At 40.7% G+C, this 18,060-nt stretch overlaps 1 protein-coding gene across 2 annotated transcripts in view; it reads right to left on the minus strand.

Moving 5' to 3' along the window:
* The window catches only part of marchf5 (membrane-associated ring finger (C3HC4) 5), a 31,050-nt gene that overhangs the window by 8,755 nt on the left and 4,235 nt on the right, over positions 1 to 18,060 (minus strand). For both annotated transcript variants that reach the window (XM_023276666.3, XM_023276664.3), the window contains one exon: positions 11,361 to 11,563. In XM_023276666.3, the coding sequence (XP_023132434.1) occupies positions 11,361 to 11,563 (203 nt within the window). The remainder of the gene's footprint in view (positions 1 to 11,360; positions 11,564 to 18,060) is intronic.

Below are 18,060 nucleotides of genomic sequence, written 5' to 3' on the forward strand. Positions count from 1 at the left end.
TCATGCGAGGTGCACACCTTGTGTTGAGGTTTATTGACACACAGGGAGGAGCTTCTCGGGCAGGCTCCACTGAGATTAAAAATAACTGGGCTGATTCTCGACCAGCACGGAATAAGGATTAATCTGAAGTCCAAACTTGACTTCAGAGCACTGACATCTCTGTCTGGCATCAGCAACAAGACCTAAAAAAAATCTCTGCTGCATCCTCCTCTCTGGCATTCTAGGCTGACTCGAGGGAAATCATGCAATATTTACAGGAAGGCAACCTGATTTCCTCACTCAGACAGACCCATCCACATCCTATTAATAACTAGCTCAGGAGTCAGTGGGAGGAGAACGGGGTGGGGACGCTACCAGAGGGACTGAGCACACAACACAGTGCTGGGCTTCTGTGTGTTGCAGTCAAACTCTAAACTCACACTGCAAGACAAGATCCACAGCACGGAACAGCCTGAGCTTAACGGACCTGAAAGCCTGTTTTGTCAAACACATTATTACTAGGCCTGCGATGATTCGCCTGTTGACTAATAATTGATTGCTTTCTCAGCAAGAAAAGCACTCAGAGAGCGCAGTACTCTGCCAAGGCTGCTCAGTTGTATAATTTCCGATGAAAAAGTCCTGATAAGATCGTAGCAGTGGATTTCTAGTAGGATCGCAATCATGTAATCGTTAGCAGGGAGCTAATGTAGTGTTCACTTGTTGTCATAGTTACAGTGATGCCATGCCGCTATCTCGCAATGATACGGAAATCTTTAACAAATCAGTGGATCCAAACTATAAGCCACATCACAGCCAATATCTAATCACTTGGTCCTTTTGTCATTTCTGACCTTCCCTGAAAATTTCATCCAAATCTGTTATTCCATTTCAGAGTAATGTTACGCACAGATAGATAGATTAACAGACAAACGTACACAATTAGCTGTTTGGTCTATAAAGTACCAGAAAATGGTGAAAAATGTCCACCAGTGCTTCTCAAAGGTGACAACCTCAAAAGTCTTGTTCTGTCTACAATCCAAAGATCCATCCACCCATTACCTATAAACACCTTTCCTCTGTAGGCTTGTGGGAGGCTGGAGTCTATCCCAGCTGACTTAAAGACACATAGAGTGAAGGCAGGAGATACCTTGGACAGGTCACCAGTCTATCACAGGGCTACATACAGAGCCAAACAATCGCACTCACACCTATGGATAATTTAGAATCATCAATTAACCTCAGCATGTTTTTGGACAGTGGGACGGAGCCAGAGAAAACCCCTGCATGCTCAGGGAGAACATACAAACTCCATGCAGAAAGATCCCAGGAAGGCCAAGACACAAACTGGGCATCTTCTAGCTGCAAGGTGAAAGTTACTTATATATTTATAAATTAAAGAAGCTGGAATCAGGGAAATGTTCATTTCTTAAAGAACTTCTTAAACTGATTAATTGACTATCATTGAAATAGTCGGTGGCAAAGGTAATAGTTGGCAATGAATTGATTGTTGCACTCTTCTTCTTTCTATCGTGAGCATTGCTAAGGGTATAGACAAGAGATGTCATGATAACACATACCTCTCTACCACTTCGATATCAAAATTCAGAAAATGAGATTGTACCAAAAGTAAAGCAATTATCAAAAGGTAACCTATTGGAGAATGTGCTTTCAATGTAATGCATCAGCCATTCCCGGTGGAGCAACAGGTCTGCTGAGGCTTACGGAACAACAAACCTCAAAAATCGTGTCGATGAATTAAACTAAAACTAAACTAAAAGTCAGAATGCAATCGGTGTCACATTAGCAACAAACGAAACAAACACCTCAAACTGCGCAGCCCAAAGACAAACAGATCTGAATGCAGGATTCAAGCTGAGAGTTTCGGTCCTTTTATTAACAACATGTTTCACAATGTTCCCATCCTGAAATGTTGTCGTTACTGGTTATGAAATGCGACAGCTGCCACTGCTGTAAAAACGCTCCATGCAACATTCCCAGAGACTAACTTAGCCTGTTTAGGCAAACATAGCAGCAGCTCACACTGTGACTGGGTGCTGCTAACAACATTAACAGGCTACTGACATTACATTTCAGCCTGTTAATATATAGCTGTGTGTCTGCGTGTGCGTGCGGCAGCCTGCGTTTCTACTATGGTCTTTACAAAACATCAACATGAGGAGCATGTTGAGCAGCAAAAACAGGCAAAGTATACCAGTATACAGAGAGCAGCTACATGTGTAGCTTTTCAGTCTGTTTTTGCAATGTTATTTGTTTTTGGTAAATGTATTATACCTTGGATATATATTTGACAGCATTTTCAAATATAATCAGGCAGCTGGGCAATGCAAATGTTATGTCACCACAAAGAGATGATTGGTTTAAAAAAAATAAACTACAGTAACATGTTCTTATCACTTGAAAGCTCTATTCAAATAAAACACTTGATGTTTAAATACATTATCATTACATTTCACTGGCTAATGGTTTTGCCGTGGTATCGGAATTGTTGTAGGAAATCAAAGAAATGCAGTAGTATTGGTATAAACTAACAAATTTCAGGTAACATGACATCCCTGATTTAGACAAAGTGTGTATACTACCACAACAGTGTTTATGCATTTCACAGATTGCACGTTTGTGTAACTGAGCCAGCATTAAGCACCACCTGCTAAGGTACTGTTGAATTACTTCAAGCCTCTCATTTCTAACAGACGATGGTCAGTTTTAGTTCCTGAAATATAATTTAGCTAATGTTAGTTCCAGTACTTGTTGAAAGCACCACCTCTTTCTGATTTCATACCATTTAAAGCCAACTGGTTGTTCTTGCACTGCTAGAGGTAGTTAGTCACAGAAATGTAGCTACAAAGCATTAGATCAGACTCTTACTTCATTGTATTGCTTGCTGCTGAGCTGACAACCTTAGACAAGCAAGACAGGTTACATATATTGTTCTCATGTTTAAACAGATTGTTAGACTTTTAACAAAATTAAAGACTTCACAGAATGAATCAACATGTTGGACAAACATAACCTCATCTCGGATAAGCAGTTTTATTGGAGTTGCTGAAGTGTAAACTTCCTTTCATATCTAAAAAAAAAGAGCAGGAGCTGTGTGTGTTTGGCTGCAGTAAGGTAACACAGATGACCGACCTCCAAATAGCAGGAAATAATACACGCTAGATGTTATAGTTGGAGCAGAGCTAATGCAAAGTGACATGAAGCCCCACTAATAAAGTTAGCTTGTGAAGGTGGTCGTGTTTTCAACAGAAGCTTATGTTAGCACAGAGAAACCGTGCTTTTTCTTTTCCTTACTCTTTTGATGTTGTATTTTAGGGTATGAAAAGGATTTTAAACCACTTTGACACAAAGAAATTCAAAAGTCAACAGGATTTGGAATAAATAATAACTAATGGCTTCAAATTTTTGCTAATTTATGATTACAGTTAAGGCCAAATGTATTCCTACCCAATCTCTATAACCAATATGTTCTTACAGAAAATGACATGAAGATTTACAACAGATGGTAAGTTACTGTTTGACATTTTAATTATAAATTGTGAGGTTTGGCAAGGCGTTTAATTGTCACCTCAACAGTCAAACGATTGTTATACTTGCTAACAATCTTCCTGCACGTGTCCACTGGGATTTTTGATGGCGTCTCTTTGTGATAATCTCCAAGTCTTTCAGGTTGAAAGTCCTCTTTGCCATCACTCAGATTCTTGATGGATTCAACTCTGGACTCTGACTTTTTGACTGCTTTAGCTGTATGTTTCAGATTGCTGTTTTGTTGAAGGTCCAGTTCTGGCCATGGCCAAGTTTAATCTGCCTGAATGTAGCATTCTATGAAAAACACCTCCAGAACTTTAAATTGCCACCAGTACTTCCAATGTCGTCGTGTTTAAATGCTTGTCTTTTTCCTTCAGCAAACAAAATCCACGTCCCTGTGTCCCAACAACTCCATTTTCATCTATGTCAACTACACCATTAACCAAAATCTTCTTTGCCAAGATTAGTTTTTAGTGTTCCTGTCTTGGAAAAGTGGAGTATTTTTTTGTGCACATTTCTGTGAACACCAACATGTTTGTCCTGTTTTAAGTTACTGTTTTGTTTTTAAGTTATTCTCTTGTTTTTCACTACAAAGCACATTGGTCTCCCTGTTGGGTTATAGAAATAAACTTCTCTACCAGGATTTAAGTGTTATATCTTATAATCTTACAGTATCTGTTTAGTTTGCACTGTCAAATAATACATTTGTTTGTTTTTTTGAAATCTGGTTCAAAGGTTATTTTACCAGACTTTCTGAGAAGGCTGACATTTGTAATCACATTTTGAAAAAAGTCATTTTGAAACTGCTCTAGTCTGGTTTAGAAGTGAGGCCATTTAGCCGTATTAAAACAGTGCTGAGTCACTGGTCATTGTGAAAGCAGGACTTGGTTCAAGAACACTTTTCCCTCCGGCCCTGTCAGCAGTAGATTGATAAATATACTATCCTATTCATGTATACTGCAAGGCTGGTGTACAGCAAGTACAAAACAGATTGACCTTGTAGCACAGACAGCCTCCATCACTTAAAGTTAAGGACAACTGCTGCAGTTGGTTACAGGCTGATGGCAGGGGGATTACTTCCAGGGCTGCCGAGCCATCATTTAAGACGTGGACAGATTTAATGCAAACACCTGAGCACATACATTTTCATGAGCCTTCAGAAGAAACCAAAGCATTGACACCAAACTGGAACATCTCTACCTAACACAGACATTAGCCTACACATTACGTGTAAAAAAAAAAAAAAAAAAAAAAAAAAACAGCCACAGCTTTCTAAAATAACTCTGGGGTTAAATTGGTTATTTTGGGGTTATGAGTTCTTTAAGTTTGAACATAAGACAGACTTTATTAAGGTGTTTGTACAGTGTGGCCACTATGAGGCTGTTACCCATAAGTACTTGCCACAAGTTGTGTACAATTCAGCCAGTGTTTGCAGCGTACCAAAACTACAGCTGAGTACATTCACTCTAGAAGGCTTTGAGTTCTGCACAGCATTTTAAGCATGCCATGCTAAAGGTCTTTTTCTTTAGACTGCACTGCTCTGGCCCACTTGTTGAGGAAAGAACCCAAAGCAAGCAAGGCACATTTGTCACTTTTAAAGCTACTTAAACTCACAACGGAAATATTGCAAGTTATTTCTAAAGCAGTCGCTAATACAGCAGTTCTCTCTGACAACTGCCAGCCTTTGATGCTTTCCAAAACTCCTTTTACTGCACCCGTGTTTGCCGCCCTGACTGATCTCACAATGCTTGAGAGCATTAATATGGCATATTTTGATGACAGCACTGGAATCTCTTCCGCTTTCTCCCTGCCTAAGCATTACGCCATCGTAGCCAGAGTGAACTGGGTCGCCCTTAATGGCCCCTGGCAGGATGGACAACTGAGCAATTCATTTCAGCTGCTGGCAGCAGATTCCATAATTAAGATAATTAAAACATAGGGAGGGAGGGAAAGTAAAGGAGAGAGGGGAAAAGTGCAACTGCAATTCCTCAGTAGTGGGCTCACACGTCAGCACACCTTTCCAACTGGCTTGTTTACTCTCTCTCTCTCTAGGCTGAGTGTCAGTAAAGATGGAGCAGCAAGGACACGCCGTCCTCTCAGTTATACTGCCAGCCAAATTAGCATGATAGGCTGGCTTTGGCTCTGCAGCAGGTGCTGGTGGGAGTACAGCCAGAACAGCATATAGCTGCCCCATTCTTTGAAGGTATAAGTGCTACTAGCTGCAACCTCTCCTGTGCCATAAGTCAGTGAAAACAATCAAAACCTGGGTTAATAGAAAAGTTGATCTGCAGCTCTGAATCAGCCCCCTATCTGATCTGGTGGCAGGTAGGGGTCCCGCCCTGGGAGTGAGACATAAGTAATGACTGTCAAGCCTGTAGAAATGCAGTGCCCTCAGCAGCAACCCTGAGCAAATAAGTACTGTGGCTGCTTCCTGACAGTGCTCCCTGCCTCTATCTGTCCACAGATTTAGCTCCATCACCCAAATTGAGAGCCATCTTCCCAGTGTTGTCACCAAGCTATGGAATTGCTATTATTCAGAGGGCTAATTAAAGCTCCTGCAAATACCACAACTTGTGAAGCAAAGCCACTCAAATGATATTCAAAAGGAAAGACATGTGCTTTAAGTTTTTTAGCTGAAGATGGTACAGCAATAGGCTGTCTGTACAGCATGCAAAACCTAAATATAGGATGGCATTGTGTCTCAGTAACCATAGTAAAGAGAGCAGGACTGGAATAAAAAACTGGGAAAGAAACACTGCAGCAATGATGCAGCAAAACAGACAAAACTGTTCTACTCCTGCTCACTCTGAAGTGCGCTAACATTCAGTGTATCCTGCAGCTAGGATCTCAAGTCCTCAGATATTACAAATACAATGTCGGCTAACAGACATTCACTGTTCTGCATTCATAAGTGATACACGTGTTATTCAGCAAGAAGAAATCAAGATATAGTAAGGCCCTTTAAGTAATGGCCTTTGTGGAACTACCAAATACACACGGATCAGGCACAACATTATGACCACTGACAAATGAAGTGAATGGCATCGACCATCTTGTTTAATGCAGTGTTCTGCTGGGAAAACTGGCATTCATGTGGATGTTTGACATGTACCACCCGTCTAAACATTGCAGGTCAAGCAACCCCCCAAACCAGACACCCTCCATGGCAACAGCAGTCCTTGATGCCAGTTGTCACCCTCAGCAGGACAATGCACCCCGACACACCACAAAAACCGCTCAGGAGTGGCCCAGGGTACACGACAGAGCTAAGGTGTTCAGCTGGGTTCCACACTCCCCAGATCCAGATCTTAATGAGCATCTGTGGGATGTGCCCGGATAAGCCTGATCTACGTTGGTCCCACTCTGCAACCCACAGGATCCACAGAGTTCACTGCCACCATCCTGGTGCCACAGGACATCCCCAGAGGTCCTGTGTTCATGCCCCACTGGGTCAGAGGAGTTTAACAGCATAAAGGGACCAACACAATATTAGGCAAGTGGTCATAATGTTATGCCTGATCGGTGTGTATGTGTGACATCTGATATAATATATATCCTCTGTTTGCTGGGCAATACATGTCAAAACCAAAAAAAGGAAATTTAAACTAGACCCTAATGAAACAGTCATGATGTGGTAAAAGTCTACGTGGCAAACCCAAATAGTTTGCAAATGCAGCTTGACCCTACTCTGACATCATGCAGAGGCAGAGATGCAAATGAGCAAATCACCACCCAATGTTTGCATGTGTTGCTCTGCTGGAAAGGCTCACGTCTGAGGTACATCCTGTCCTTCCTCGTCTAGAAATGTCACCATCACAGACCTGAGTTCTAATGATGTTTGAATGTGATGTTTAGGTCACAGGCAAACACTGAAGGACAGCCGCAATTTCATGAATTCATCAGCGGAGCGGCAGCATCACTCCACTCATCTCCCCTCTGCTCCGTCAGCCTTTGATGAGCTCCTTCCGTGACCCAGTTTCACTCTCACTCCTCTCTCCCAGACAGATCCAACATCCTTGCACGGCTCCCTCGCCACCTCTGTCTGACACTTGCTAATGGGATTAGGAAAAAAAAAAAACACTTTTCCCTGTGGTGGAACGTTCTCTGAGGTAAACTCAACAGGCACTGTGCATATTACCAACCACTGCTCCTCTTTCTATCCAGATACTTTCAGCTACTAGGGAGAAAATGAACAAATCTAAAAAGTATGGTTGGTTACCTGCCACAGTAAATGGCAACAGCAGATAAATTTATAAGGCACTGCAGGCATTGCAAAAATGCGCAAAAATGTTTGTCAGTGTGGGTGCTGTCGTGTTAGACAATAAAATCATCAAATCCAATTCCAATTAGAGCACTCTATTTTACCCTAACATGGGAATCGGAGGCAAAAAAAAAATAAAAAATTTGAGGTTACTTCATCTGAAGTAATTGACAAAACATCCTGAGGCCAAAACTTCTCTGACGCATTCTCACAGTCTGTCATTAAAACTGAAGTGAAACTGAAGAAAGATACACACAGCTAAATCATAGGTAACAAGCCTCTGGTTGCTTATATAAAGGTCTCAATAAATGAAGAGTGATGGTAACATACGCTTCAATGTATCCTTCTCTTATGGCATCATCACCCTGTAGCTCAGCCACAGTAAAAAGGAAGTTCCCCTTCTAACCACTGGCATATCCATCCAAACGCTCTACTGGCGTTTGCCAAAACCACTTCAGCATTGGAACACATGACAAAAGAACACAAACTATGGAGTGGGCATCAGGAACTGGAGGGTAAACACTTTACCTTCTGGACCACAGGTCATTTTTATAACTGGCTTTTTAAAAAGAGCTTGCCAAAAATAACTAACCACAAAGCCACCATAATTATGTGTGACAGTGTGAGAAAACACTGATGCAACGAGCCTGAATGATGAATTCTAATTCTGCTCTGTGAAACAGAGGCTCAATTCATAATGTGTCTCAAAGCCAGAGCATGTGAGTGAGACACTAACAGCAGATCACACAAACATGCCTTTACATTATATACCCAATTTCAACAGACTTCATAATCAACGATGATTCTGTTCCAAATCTGGTGTCTGAAACTGCGCGAAGAGAAGGAGAAAAAGGTACATGAATATGTAGTGTAACTCTAGCAGAGATTTATTGTCACATAGCCACAGTACAGATTTCCTTTTAGCATGTTGCCAAGCAACAAGTCAGATATGGCTTCACCTCAATTTCATTGAAATACTATTTCTTTTCATATTTCGCCATTTGCTTTATACTGATATATTAGTAATAGAGATGTTCTTCATCTATGACACAAGCACTGGAAATGCAAATAAATAAATAAAGTTTTTTACAGCTTCAATCCACATATACGAGAAAATACAGACCTGTGACATAAACTGAAGTCACCAAATTTCAGTTCAAGTCATGAGACAATTTGTGGTGGATTATCAGGACAGCCAAACGATATTCAGGTAAATCAAAAAACATGACAAAGAAACTTATTGTTTCATCATGAATACATTCACTACTTAATACTATGCCCAAAAAGATGCCCATTTAAATATGTTTAAAAGAGCAGATTGTTTTTTTAAGAAAACTACAAAATACTAACAAAGTCTCCAATCAAACCCTATAATCTTTGAGTACATTTGTCTGACATGTATTCAGTTTGCACATTTCATTCCAGTGTCACAAACTGCCTCGTTGAAATGCATTTTTGGAAGTCTTTCTCTGGTCACAAAATCATCTTTTTGTGTCAAGGGTATTTTTTTTTTCCCCATAAAAATAACTTATCAGCCTTAAAATGTCTTAGATGCAACTCTACACAGTTGCTTTCTCTACAATGTGCAGATGTATGAAATCCCTGCCTTTTTCTTGACCCATCTCTCCCCATTTGCTGCAGCTCTGCACCACCTACAACCTCTCAAACACTGTTAAACTACTCTATGTAACACAATGGCAAGTTGTAAAATTATTGTAATCCAGCCATACATGTTTGAATCCAATTCTTAAAAACAATAATAGAGAAAGCCTCACCCTACCAGTTGACAGGATTGGTTCCTTAATGTTTGTCATGTATAAAACCCCTCAGAGCTGCATCAGAGTTTCTGAAACCATCACCGGTACTCTGCAGTTTCAAGGTGGAAACGCTCTGCAATGGTGTTAACTGCTTATTTCATCATAAGTCATCTTAAGGACATGTTAAAAAAGGTCTTTAAATTCTTCCAAATGTGCGAGCCAAGAGGTGTGATATTTTAATGACTTGTGAATCATCACTTACTATATAAAAAATAATTAAATGCAATTGTTCTCCGTTGCACTGTTCTACTAAATGTTTTTTTTTTCTGCATGTACGACTTAATGTAGCACTAATTAACAGTCCTACTGGGAACTGTGAGTTAATTAACACGACTTTAAATACAAAAGAAGGTGACAGACATATTCATAAATACCTAGCAACCAGCCAATGCCAATAATCAGCTCTCAGAGAGATACAGAAACATACACTTGAGAAAGTGTCTAAAGAAGCTGAACTGAAACCTGCTGCTCATATCACCAAAGTGAGTGACAGCACAGCCTTGGTCGCTATAAATATGCATGAACCCATTTACCAGCAGGGCCCAGCCTCCTGCAGGCTAACATTCTTTTAGGTCCAACTTCTCTCAAACTGCAACTTTCCTCACCATGCAGTTGAAATGGCAGTGGCCCAGTGGCTGATGGGCAACCAAGCGGCAAGTGAGCACTATTAACTTTCCCAGTTCTTCACATCTGGCAGGAAAAAAATTTTAGAAATGCATAAAACCAACATTATTCTTTCTGAATTTTGTCACAAGTCTGTTCTGTGTTTTAAAAACAGAGCATGAGGACAGTGTCACTCAAAAAGGTGCGGAGGGTGTTAAAGCCGAGAAAGAAACTGAAAAGTGAGCAGGTTCTAGCCAAATAAGCTTGGCTCTGTATGACATGTTTTCCCTACATGAGTCATTGTTTTTGGGAACAACTGAAGCCCTCGTCACTCTGACGTGTCAGGATAATTGAGGCAGCTGCTTCTCTAAACTGCTGCTGGTCAATCAGCCAGAAGCCGGGCTGTGTAACAAGTGAGCACCCTTCTGTTCCTTGTCAGGCTGAAGGGAAATATTTACTCAGATCACCACAGAATCTATGCTGGCTCCAGAGTAAACAAACCTGCATTCAGGCAAGACAAACTGAATAGCTCCCAGCTTTGGGTATGGTTACTGGCAGCAACTATTAAAAGTGCCCTTAAAGACAAGCTTCAGTGGTCCATTTACATGGAAATGTGCTCTGTAATGCTGTTTCAGCGTTGACGACTGGCAGAAAATGAGCACTGTTGTGACATTTTGACAGTAAATTAAATTTCCATTTCCGCGTTAGAAACTTTCTGGCACTCTCTCCGTATAGCACAGTGCTATGAGGCAACCAACTGATTTCATATTCTTCATAGTTTAACTATGCCATACATCACACACTTCATACTGTGTTGTCAGGAACTACAAACTGTTACTGTGCAACATCTAGAGATTTTTAAATATAGCTTCACCAAATTATTTTATACAAACTGTAATTACTATAAATTACAGACCATCTGAAAGAGAGGAATCAACTTATGAATGTATTTAAAGCTACATGCAGTAAAAGCCGCCCTCTTGAAACATACAAAATTGAAGAAATATCTGCCTCCACAGCAATTCAAGATTTCTATAGGCACAGAAATCTGTCTCTGAAACAGAAAAAGCTCCCGGAACCAAGCTGGCACAGCATCATAAGTTTACTACTTATCTGACCGGCCCTAGTTTTATCCTTCATGAAATGCAACCCACCCAGTTTAGGAAAGACAATGAGGTATTCTGCATTGCATTGTGGGCAGGCCACGCGCGCTGTGCTGTTGCCTCGCTGCTTCTCATCTACCCAGCGTTGTAGACAGGCCTGGTGAACCCACTTGGTCGAGCCACGGCACCGACACGGACGCACCCACTCTGCTGTGCGGTCGTCCTCGTCCGTGGCGAAGCACACCCAGCAGCTCCTAAAACAAACACACAAACACACCCACAGTTGGGATAAGACAATAAAATATACACACAACTGGAAAAAAGTGTTACAGCTCATGACAACTGATAACGTGACTCTTGAACCAGAATAAATATAGCATCAGCGCTTCAAAGTGTGTGATAAATGCTTGTGGCTCTAGTAAAATAAAATCCAAGTAGCACAACACACAAGCAAACTAGAGGAATAGCTCAAGAAAAACCTGCTTATGATACAAGACCAGACAATTTATGTTCAATGAGAATAGACTGTCACTAGATAAGGTTACATGAGTTAATGCAATGAACTGCAGTCTACTGAGATAAAGCTTGAACACCCACATCTGTTGACAATGAACAGATCTAAAGTCACTGAGTCGTGTGTGCATGAGCATCTGCTTGTGTGTGGTAGCTGGGAGGAGAGTAAAAGGCTACAAGTGAGACTGTAATCTTCCATCTACCCTTTTGGTGAAAAACAGGCAGTCAGCAACACAAAGTTACTACAGACATGAATCAAAGGTTTCGGCTTGGATCAGGCTTATTTTGAGTTCTCGATTTAAAAAAAAAAAAAAAAAAAAAAAAGTGCTGGCAAGGCCATTTCTCACCATTTAGGAAACTGTCAAAGTAGTGACCAAAGCCTCTAAATAACTTCCAACTACACGGGCTCGATGAAGACATGTACACAAATAGCATCACTCTGGGATGGTGGCTCTGCTTGAAATCACCCAGGATCAATACATAAAGCCTATAGGCAAACACGCTGTAACGAGGACTGCTTGTCAAGCATATCTGACCGTACCGCAGGAACTGTTCAATGCACACACACACCAGCTCAAGCAAACAGTCCCTTCATTCTGCCATTTGGATACGAGGCAAAGAATTTCCAGGGGACTATGTTTCAGATCACATCACAATGTCAAAATTCTCCCTTTTTGCTTTGATCAATATTTGCAAAAAAAGCAAAAATCTGTATCTTACATCTGCACTGTTTCTTTTTTTACTCTAGCTTGAGCTACAATCTCCTGACATTGCCTTTAGCACTAGTCAGACACTCTAACCTAAATTCACCAGGGCATCCCTGCACATGTGGGACCAAATAGTCTGATAAACAGCTCGGATGCACAGTGAAAGCAGTAGGGCATTGGATGCAGACAAAGTGAGGAAACACTGTCTCCCTTGTGTGTGACATCCAGACAAATGCCTTGTTCTGGCCTCCAGCCAAACCATATTTTATCAGCCCCCTCCTGGCCACATGTATCCTAGCACATCCTCTCTCCTCTCCCCAACACTAAATCCTCACACACAGTGAAGGGCCTTCTACTTAAAACAGATTGTGTCTCCTTACTTACAAGAAAGGAGCCCTTAGTGAGTTTTGTCCTTCTTCTGTGCCGTCTTCTGATTAACTGAACTCTTTTTGCGAACAATACAACCCCTCTAACCTCCTCTGCTCCATGTCAACCCAACATCTGGGAGGTAATTTGACATCCAACTTCTCTGACCTTACCTCAGTATCTCCAACTGCGCCATTATATTGCTTTTCCATAATTAATCAGCAATGTGTGAGTGGCTGGAAGGTTCACCACCTGTGTCTCACAGCATGGAGCGAAGTTCAAGAATCTAGTACAGCGACTTATTTTAGCTAACCTAAATAATTGATTTAAGAAAATCAGCAGCATCCGGCAATAACTACTATAGCCAATCTCCCAAACTATGACAAAGGAATTCTATCAGTTATAAAATGAACAAAAAAACTTTTATGCTTGTCTGATATTTGCTGAAATTACAAAAAACAACAACCTATATCCCAAAATGTCAAAGATTTCCTTAAAGCCTCGTTCATATTTAACTTGTCCTTGGACAAGCCTGTTGCTAGGAGATCCTTTGGTTCAGGGGCCGACTGCTGCCTTCGACCTATTTTCAGGCTGACTATCCGCATGTGATGTTTATGTTCTCATTTTCATAATTACACCGAACCTTGAACATTTGGCATTTCACCGGATGAATGAAAAAATGATTAGTTTACACACATACCTCCCATAAACCCCTGGCATACATTCAACATGGCAAGACAGACTGTATTAGGGATGTTTGGTTTTATTTCTCTTAGGCTGTGATTATCTACTTTTTGGGTTGCATTCAAATTAGGACATTTGTGCTACTAAATCTGCAAAAAAAAAAAAAGAGAGAAAAGATTAATATTCGCTTTTGGGGAGTCCCCATTCAAATGAGAAAACATCACCATCTACCACCATCAATATACATTGCAGGGCAAGATTTCTTCTACCACAAATAATGGTATTACACAAACATTTAAAGTCAAGTTTGTCTCATTCCATTCCATAGTAACAATGCAAAAAAATGGTTTAAAACTGGACCCAATATAGGTTGAAAGGTACCAAACAGGGTGGTATCTTCTTTCTGATAAGTTTATCCAACCTGCCGCCTGCGTCTGAACTGATAAGACATAGCTACAGTTTATTGTCTCGTTTTCTGTTTTTAACGACAGGTACAGCAGGAATAAACTCCCTAGAAAATGAAAAATGTCTCGTACATCAGGAATATTAGAAATATCCAACTGTGGCATGAATTTACAGTGCTATTTCCTCTGCCAAGGTACTTGTGAGATATTTATATCTCACAAGTAATTTGCCTCTAGGAGTTGCACTCAATTCAGGATTCATTGTGCAATAAAGACTTAAAACTTTGTCCTTAGAAATCAGTGAGTAACTGTGATAAATAATCATCATCTCAATGATCAAAAAACTGTGATCATCATTTTGGCCATAACCATGCAGATACAGATATCATAAAAATGACAGTGGCCTTGGGCATGGTGAGGACTGCCCTCCCCTTTTCGTTACTCAACGCATTCCTAGAATACAGAAAGTGGCATAACTACTGCATTGGATTCATTTCTGTTATGCAAGAATGGAAATAATGTGGCAAGTTTACTTTGTCATTACTCAAGGAAAAACTGCAATCCACTGCGTGCTACTGTAACTCTACCTCCAGGTTTTTGCTACACTCTCCCAATGCATTGCTACGTCAATTCTTTTTTTATTAAAACTGGAGGGACATCAATATGTATGGTTGTTTGTCAGTCACCGAAAGGGTTCTTGTTTAAATTCTGAATGTAAATTTTACTGTTCTCTATACCTGGGTGGCAGTTAACTTTGGTAATGGTAACCACCACAATTCACTGTGATTAGAAAAGGGACATTCTGTCAATTATAGCAAAAGCACTTTCATGCAAAAAGTCATCAAAATAATTTTTGGACATGAAGATCAGTGGGTTTTCTGTTGCCCACCTCTAGTAGCACTTTTAACCAGTGTTTGACTCAGCGAATCTCCATAGAACACCATGTATGTTTCAACCCTCCTTGCTCCCACAGTTGAATAATGGATGCCAAATCTGTGGCCCTCTGTCATCACCATGCTGAGGTCTAGGCGTGCTCTATTACTGGTGCCACAAGTGTGTAGAGGGGGGTCCTCTGTCAAAGACGGGATGGCCAACTTGGATTATTTGCTCAGGTTGCTCCCCGTCTGTAATGAATGATTTTCCAATGCTCCCCTGGTACTGAATTAAACATGACAATGCAGGACAGGAGCCTTCAGGTCGAGGTGCTCAGATGACAAGTCCAGTTAAAAGGGCCACAGTGTCTGACGAAAACATCAACCCTCCAGTCACACTTCTGTCTACAGTCTTTACTGAGGTCACCGAGCAACCAGCTCCTCATCTGACGAATACACATGCCCACACCATACTCTTTTCATACATGAAATACAGTTATCCCATTACTTTAGACTGCAAATCTGAAAAAGACAAAGAAGAACAAAAATGCACTATGTGGACCAGCGTCCTACAGCACTGAGGCTGAAAGTGATGCAGCTATAAAACGTGAGGATGAGAAGCTGAGTAGTACAGTGGACAGATGTCTCCACAGGAGCACGACAGCAGAGAACAAAACCCAGCGCTACCTTAGATTCACTGGCTCCTATTCCTGTAACCCAGCCCCAGAGCATGACAGGACCTAATACAACAGCACCGAAACGCTATCCTCTTTGCGAAACCTTAAACTCCAGCTCGCTGTTGCCTCAGCCCTGTTTAACAGAATGCTCGGGCAGATAAGCCTGCACTGCACATGGACCAAATGTCTCTTGGATACAGAGAATTCCAGTGCAATTTGAGGTAAAAACTCATAATAAATCTAAAATTTCTCTCCAAAACACAATAACTAACAACACAAAATTTGTACAGTGAGTGAGCATTGTTTGGTGGTGATTCTACATTACAACAATGATTCAGCAAATCAAGCCTGTTTGCATGTTTATGAATATTAAAAGAATCTTATGGGTGACAACTGACACACTACCCCATTACTGCCAATCAAGTCAAGTTCCTGCACGAACCTGAGACCTGTTGATGGCGATTTGCCTGAACTTCACTGAAGCAAGGTGACCTGCTGTCTCACCCACTTATTTACATGTTGAACAGGCAAACTCAAGTGGGGCTTTGCTGTTTTTACAATGAGCTTTAATCCTGCTAATGCTAACTGACTGCTTTGAAACGTCAAGGGCAGGCGAGCAGCACTGTGTATTATCCTTTTGATTTCAACAGTTATTCTGAAAAACCTTAAACGCCGCCAGGATCAAAAGAATGTGTGGCTGTGTGGGACTGTAGATCCTGTTCGAGCTAGGCCAGTATCATGTGTTCCACCTCAGCTGTGGATGTAACTCAGATGATAGAAACAAGTGTAAAACTGTATCACATAGTCACACAGACACAGGAGAGCAGGGTCTTACAGTGTGCTCTAAAGGAATACGGAATGATTGTGTGATTGACACTCTGTACAAACATGAGTGCGACGGCATAACAACTTTCTCATCATCTCACAAGTCAGGTTCCCATTCTTTAAGAGGCGCATAAGCCACCCCACAAAGGCTCCTTTCACTCAGCAATAGTCACATGACTGTGGGAAACTTGGGGGTTCCTCAGCACAAAAGGCAGGGCACATGAGCAGTGGATTCTGGTCCACAAAGATCTTAAAGCAAGGTGGAGGCCTAGGGGGGCTTCTCCATATCTGACTGCCTCTACCCAATCCCAAACTCTTCTTGTCCAAGTCAGTTAAATAACTACTCAGGCTGTTTGCTACACTGGCAGTATAGTACCCAACTACCAAAAGTAGTACCTTTTGTGTTTTAGCATCTAGTTAACCCTGTATAGCCCAAAACTGCTGGTGGGTCTGAAAGGGACCAGAAACTGTAAAAACAGAAAGAATTAACAGATTTTCAACTTTCCAATTGCCCTTAAGGTATCATCTGTAAAGTTCCATCAGAAAAATTGCCTAAATCTAAATAAAAAAATAACTGTTTGAACCAGAGCCTGTAGTTTTTTTTTACTGTATGCTGAAAAGTCATATGACAAAAATTCTTAGAATTTTTAGGTAAACTGCAGGTGGTCTTTACACAAAGAACAGAGTAAATGACATTGAAGACTGAGCGAGAAATAAAACATACTGCCATAAAATAAATGCAACATGGCTCGGAAAAAGCATACAGTGGAGCAAATTGTTGACGGATACATTCAGCATGGTGATCTTTCTAGAGTTGATGTACTGAGTTGATGCAGAGTATTGTAAAGAACACCTTATCAGTATAGTTGAAAAAAGTAAATAGGTCAAGTGAATGGCTTATCTATCATAACTATCATATTTATCTTTTTTCCAATAAGTGGAATGCTTGTAAAAACTAAAGAAATTCTACTTTCTTTATTCCATTTTTAATTGCATTATAACTGTCATGCTGCAAAGAATACATTTTGAGTTCTCTCGACTTCTGACCATGTTCTGTCATGCATTTGTATGTTTCCATAGAGGTGAATGATGTTATATTGCAAAGAAAAATGAGCACACTGTGTAAAACTGTGATATGAGCAAAAATGGCAAAGGAACTTTTTAGGCTTCAGAGGGCAAATGGTGTCTTTGGAAAATATACTGGTGAGTGTCAGCTGCCATACTGACAATGAAAAGTTGTGATGGATTATACGAACTTGGCTATTTTACACACAAGACTGACAAAATAACAGGGTGCCCTTTCAATGTTGTGCACAGGAATATAACATCAGCAACTTCAACATCTAGCTTCGAAAAGGACAAGATTTGTACCAACACTTTAACCTTTCCATCAAAAACATTTCAGTCTTTCATTCATTATATTTTAGTCTCACAATCATATTTATATTGAATTACAATATATAATAGTTTGGAGCATTTGAAAAATAACTGCCTCAAATTTCAGCCATTATAGAGGGTAGCGTGTTTTTGCTGTTTATCACGGATTCATAAGTAAGTAAACTTTGTCCGCTGAGTCAACTAAAACAGAAGCCAGTCACTCTGTTAGAGCCTCAGGCAACTCCATAACAAATATGTGCACTTGTAGCACCTGCAGTATGAGGTACTGTGACCTTTGTATTATTTTAACACGTGCACTGAAGTCC

This window comes from Amphiprion ocellaris, chromosome 16, assembly GCF_022539595.1.
Source record: "Amphiprion ocellaris isolate individual 3 ecotype Okinawa chromosome 16, ASM2253959v1, whole genome shotgun sequence".
In the NCBI taxonomy this organism is placed as follows: domain Eukaryota; kingdom Metazoa; phylum Chordata; class Actinopteri; family Pomacentridae; genus Amphiprion; species Amphiprion ocellaris.